Below are 5,791 nucleotides of genomic sequence, written 5' to 3'. Positions count from 1 at the left end.
GAGGTCAGGCATATTTTGAAGTGAATCTCTGCAAAGTTTGAACAGTGGGGTGTTATTTAATAGCTTTGCACTCTGCATTTAAACTTTGCCTCTCTCCTGCCTGCGTAGCCGCTTAATTGAATCCAGACTGTTACTGACACCTGAGGAAATTTGACTGAAACAAACATATTAAAAGTAGCTCAATAATACCAATGTATATAATTTCTGAACCAACCATGGTGAAATCACTAGGACTGCAGGTTATCTGAATTATGGATAGAGCTAACAACGGCCCAGATAAAAATTATTAGCTGAGGCCTTCTATCATGAAAACATGCACGAGTGTGTTTCTGGAAACCACATAACCACTTTTGTGCAGCAAAGTCAGCGTTGATAAACTGTTGTGGAACCCCCTGATGTCCCAAGGAGCTCCTACAAACGTGCCCGCACTGTAATCCCACCCCTGATGAGCCCAGAAACACCCTGGAAGATCCAGCTTTGCAGCCCAAGGCCACAGCGCCTGTCACTCCCCCCTTCCACGTCTGCCTTAGGGCTGGGCATGCTCTCTCGACCTCCTTTTGGGTGCTTCTCCCCCACACGAAATCTCTTTGAGGGATGGGCTTGAAACGAGCCATTTTGTTTGATCTCAAGGTTCGATCTGAACCCGCTCTGCTTCAGCAGGGAGGTCGAACCGGATGATCTCCAGAAGTCCCTTCCGACCCAAACCATTCTGTGATTCTGCCATTTGTTTCCTCCCGCCCTTGAAGGGGCACCTGGCTCCAGGACCAACCGACCACCCTCCCTGCCAGCCGCCCCCACCCTGGGAGGGGGCAGACACAGCAGCCTGGTGCCATTCGGGGTCTCCCTCAGAGCAGGGGCCCACCACTGAGGCAGGGACCAGCCACAGCCCCACGGACCCTCCAGCAGGGCAGGCCAGGGCCCCTTCCTCAGGTATGAAGCGGGCCGCCCCACAGCCGGGTTCTGGCATGGAGAAGCCCCCCAGGAGCCGAGGCGGGCCCTGCAGAGCCGGGAAGGCCGCACCGCCAGCCATAGCTTCGCGCTTGGGGCTACTTTGTCCCTGTGCGCTGGCCGTAGCGGCGCTGCGCGCATGCGCCGGCGGGACGGAAGTGGCCGCAGTCGCCATGGCAGCCGCCTGCGGGAGGCTGGTGCCGCGCTGTGCCGCCGCGGGGGCGGTGGGCTTCGCCGCCCTGCCTGGCCGTGAGGACCGCCCTTGCCCCTCATCCCACTTATCCCCCTTCAGCCCGGCGCCCTCCGCCTGCCCGCTATCCCTCAGCGCGCCCCGGCTTGTTTGTCCGGAGAGCGGGGCGGAGGGGTGGCCCCGGGCCTGCTTTGCGGGGGTGGGATCTGCCGGGGGCAGTTCGGCTTGAAGGCACAGGGGGGTTTAAAATTAATTTATTTTTACAGGGTGCTTTTCTTCCTCGGGCTATCGAGTTAGCAGCGATGGGAAGCCGGAAAAATTTCAGCCACCTCCAAAGCCCGTCATTATTGACAAGCAGAAGCAGAGAGAGGAGAGGAGGTGAGGTGTCCTGGTGCTTGTCGCAGTGTGGTCAGGTCTGCTGGCAGGCTGGTAGTTGCGTGAGCGCCTCTTTAAAGCTCCAAGGCGTTATTGCACAAAAAGTATTTGCCAAGTTCTACCTAAGGTAATTTATGTTGATATGTGCTTAAAAACCCCTTAAAAATACTGTGTTCTAACAGTATTCTAGATACAGTGCACAATAACAGTGTTTTAGAGTTCCTGAAAGCAGTGGAACAGGGACAGAAATGTACAGCAGTGAAGATTTTTGCAGATTTGGGGTTGATGTGTGAGGTTTTCATCTGTTAAAGTCATGCATCTCTTCAGTATGCAACAAGGTGACAGGGACATGGGTCCTGTGTCTGCCTTTGACTTAGACCTTGAGATCAACTGTAAGTGCGTACATTACTGTTTGTGAGATGGAGCTGCAAAATGCTTTTGCTTTTACACTTACAAAAGTTTGTATTTTCTTACAGGTTCTTGAGCCCTGAATTTATACCTCCCAGAGGGAGAACAGATCCTCTTAAATTTTATATAGAAAGAAAGGATATGTTACAGAGGCGGAAAGTCTTCAACATCCCAGAGTTCTATGTTGGTCAGTAACGGCAGTAGAACTTTCCTAATTTTATCAGTATTTTTTGTAGGGTGAGGTGATAAAAGGTGTGTTTTCGTGTTGTAGAGAATATCACAGAACAGCACAGTATCAGGTGTGTTAGATCAACTAGTATGTGTTTCTGTACATACTTCTTAGTATTTTAAATTCGTATTTACATCCAGTTTCCATTAAAAGTATAATAGTAATGTGTTTCTTGTGTGTTTTTTAAATCCTGACGCTGTAGCATGTGGTTTACCAGTAAATCTCAAGGAAGGAAAATACATTAGATTATTTGTATTCAGTTTGCATAACGAAGAGTAAAAGATAAAGGTGAAGAAGCTTCGTAGTTAACCTGCAGAATCACTTAATTAATATATTAATTCAGGGCATCTTAGAAGTTTGTTCTGTTTCTGTCAGTTTTCATGGAAAATAAAACCTTTTCAAAACTAACCTAAAATTTTGTCTGACTCTCTTCCTGCATTTTGGTACGTATTTACTTGAACAGTCTATTTATTTTAATTGATTTTTTTTTTTGGCAGGCAGTGTACTCGCCGTTACTACTGCAGATCCGTACGCCAACGAGAAAGCCAGCCGGTTTGTGGGCATCTGCATTCAAAGAGGAGGCAAAGGACTTGGCGCTACCTTTGTCCTTCGGAATGTTATAGAAGACCAAGGTGGGTTTTTAACTGCAGTAATTATGCTAGATAGAAATGGTAAGCAAAAGATGTTGACGTCCTACGTGATGGGATGTTTGGTGTAGAAATTTAGTCTGTGGAGAGGATGACAATAGATTAAACTGAAATCGTGAGTCTACCCACTAGGAGATACTGCAAATTTAAAACTATACACAGAGATGCTGGTGTGCCATGCAACAGCTTAGTAATTTTTGTGTATGTACTTAGTGATTTTTAGATCTACTATGGTTGTGCTTATATTTGAGCCTGGGCAGTAAAAATGTAAATATTAGCCCAGTTTGAGCCCTGTATTTGCATGAACTGGGGACATATACGTGAACTATTTAAGAAAGAATAGATTTTATAATAGGTTCATATTCTGTTTTATGACAAAATGGGGGGAGATGCAAATACTGATGTTCTGAGAGCAAATAGGAGAGGGGTGGGTGTCTTTATATACACTACACATACAGTGAGATAGATAGCAACAGCCATTGTAACCGAAAGGGAGTAAAGTTTAAAACCCAAGCTCATGTTCCTCAAATTGAAGCCATTTGATGTCTGTCTCTTAAGCCATTCTGTTATCGAAGATTTGACTTACAAAAAAGAAACCTGCATTTGCCTGTGCAGACACAACGCACGAGTGCAATCACGCGTGCACGCAGCGCTCTATGGGGTAGTTCTCTGTATAAGTAAAAAGCAGTTCTTGAATAATACAGGAGCGTATAACACTGAAGTAATCCCAATTAGGTGTTAGTGTTTCTAATGAATTTGATTCATTAAACCAGACTTTCTTTCTCTAAGGTGTTGAAATGTGCTACGAACTCTACAATCCTCGAATCCAGGCGATCGAGGTTCTGAAGCTGGAGAAGAGGCTGGATGACAACCTGATGTACCTGCGAGATGCCCTCCCTGAGTATAGCACTTTCGATGTGAATATGAAACCCATGTCTCGTTTAGACCATGAAGAAGTTCCTGTAAACAAGGTAGGAGCTGCATGTTTTGGAGGGAAAGTAGAGGATCATTTGGGTAACTTTCATATCTGACTGATATCCTGGAAGCCTTTGCTACATTAGTTACCAGGGTGACAAAAGTATACAAAATAAGGCAAGTCTTTATGCTATTCCTGTAGTGAAAGAATGTTGAGAATTTAAGTATCTACCATCCTTAGTTAATTTAGAAGACATGCAAGGAATAGTGGCCTTTGCTTGCATCTATGTAACACTCCACAGAGAGGAAAGCTTTTCTTATGGAACTGTTGTTACTGAGCTGGGAGTGGTGGGTGCCAGGAAAGAAGGTAGGATTTGGAAGAGTCAGCTAAAATCCGCATCAGAGAAGATCCAGAAACCAGCAGACTTTGTCAAAGAGTGTTGTCTCGTAGCTCAGTAAAATACAGCGATCATTCCTCCCTTTCCTTTTTCCTTAATAAGGAATAGAACTACAAGAGATAAGTTCACTTCACAGGTCAGTTTAAGGACTGTGTAATAATTCAAGACAGTGTTAATTGAAAAGTTTTACAAGATACTGTGACAACATTCACGTGGACACAAAAAATTGCATTTCTCCTAACAGTGTAAGTAGTAGTTCCTTAACATACTGACAAATTGATCTGTTTTCTCTTACTTTCCTGCTGCTAGAGCAGCAGTTGTCTCGCCTTTTGCTAAGCTCACAATCAAACTTCTGATTACTTCATACCTTTTAATTTATTTTTTTTTTTAATCTTTCACCCCAGCTGCAGGTACGAATGAAACCTAAACCCTGGTCAAAACGGTGGGAAAGGCCAAAATACAATATAAAAGGAATAAAGTTTGATCTGCCTGAAAAGAAAATGAAAGAAGCACAGAAGTGGAGCCAGCCGTGGCTAGAGTTTGATATGCTGCGAGAGTATGATACTTCAAAAATAGAGGATAAAATCTGGAAAGAAGTGAGTGAAGGGCTTAAAAATTAATAATGGTTTTTGCAGTCTAGGAATGGAGAAAATAATATTAACTTTGAATTTACCATATGGATTATCAGTTGTCAAGTTTTGCATGTACATAGACAAGATACGCAATAAAGTTAACCTTTCCAGAAAATTCAAAGCGTACAAACTTCCTGTTCCTGAAAGGCAAGTGGGCTCTGTTCACCCCTTTTCCCAAAGTGAGAAGCCTCCTTTTTTTAAATTGCAGTTAACAAGAGGGGTTTGCCTCACTCAGGTTAGTTGTGGTGTTGTTTCCAAATACTTCTGTTCCTTCTGTCCTTACAGAGTAGGTAGTGGCCAGCTGTAGAACTGGTTGACTTCAGGAGTGGGCTACAGCAGGGAAGTGGCCATGGCTGAGCCAACCGTGCACCCTCAGAGTAAGGGCTGTTTAGTTTTCCCACTTAAAAAAAAAAAACACAACAAACAAACAACAAACCACATTTCTGTTAGAGCAGTAATACTAGTCTACTGCTACAGTGCAAATACAAGTGCTCTGAAATCAGTTTTGAAGAACTGAGGCAGTTTAAGCCAAATCACGTGAATTAGTGTAAGGTTCACGATGAAATGCTCACAAAGTGTCAGAGCAGGTTCTCAATACTGGGACAGCTGGTTTCATAAAACAGTACTGCCATAGTAGAAGCACACAACAGCTGCGCTCAGGGCCCCCTAACTGCTTTCCCATGCTTACAAGTAATCTTGCTTCCAAAAAGACACATCTACAGAGCTAAGTTGTGATAGAAAAATCTATTTTTATAATAGCACGAGGCTGGTTGCTTCAAGGGAGACCTTTAGGAGAACAAGAGAAAAGCAATGAGATCATGCTCTTCAGACTGGTGGCATTCTGAGACAAAAAGCAACAGAAGTTATTAGAAAGCAGGATTTGCAACATAAGGCCTCAAGGGAATGAAGGCTAATGGTGTCTGAATCTTCTTTCATACTTCTAATACCGTTCTTTCCCCCTTGAGGAATTGACATGTAGGATTCTCATTAACACAGCAAAATATTTTTACTTTATTTTCAAAATAAACAATATTTTAAAAGTCCTCGTC

The 5,791-nt window shown here is 43.9% G+C and overlaps 1 protein-coding gene across 1 annotated transcript; it reads left to right on the top strand.

The window, feature by feature from the left end:
* The first annotated feature begins 1,069 nt into the window (after positions 1 to 1,069).
* MRPL19 (mitochondrial ribosomal protein L19) lies at positions 1,070 to 4,884 on the top strand. The gene is made up of 6 exons (XM_063331264.1): positions 1,070 to 1,197; positions 1,405 to 1,516; positions 1,990 to 2,108; positions 2,648 to 2,782; positions 3,587 to 3,768; positions 4,515 to 4,884. The coding sequence occupies exons 1-6, from the start codon at positions 1,122 to 1,124 to the stop codon at positions 4,728 to 4,730; spliced, it is 840 nt and encodes a 279-aa protein (XP_063187334.1). The 5' UTR covers positions 1,070 to 1,121; the 3' UTR covers positions 4,731 to 4,884.
* Positions 4,885 to 5,791: the final 907 nt, after the last annotated feature.

This window comes from Chroicocephalus ridibundus, chromosome 3 (assembly GCF_963924245.1).
Source record: "Chroicocephalus ridibundus chromosome 3, bChrRid1.1, whole genome shotgun sequence".
NCBI classification, from domain to species: Eukaryota; Metazoa; Chordata; class Aves; order Charadriiformes; family Laridae; genus Chroicocephalus; species Chroicocephalus ridibundus.
Note: the sequence above shows the minus strand (reverse complement) of the source record. Positions and strands in the feature narration are given on the sequence as shown.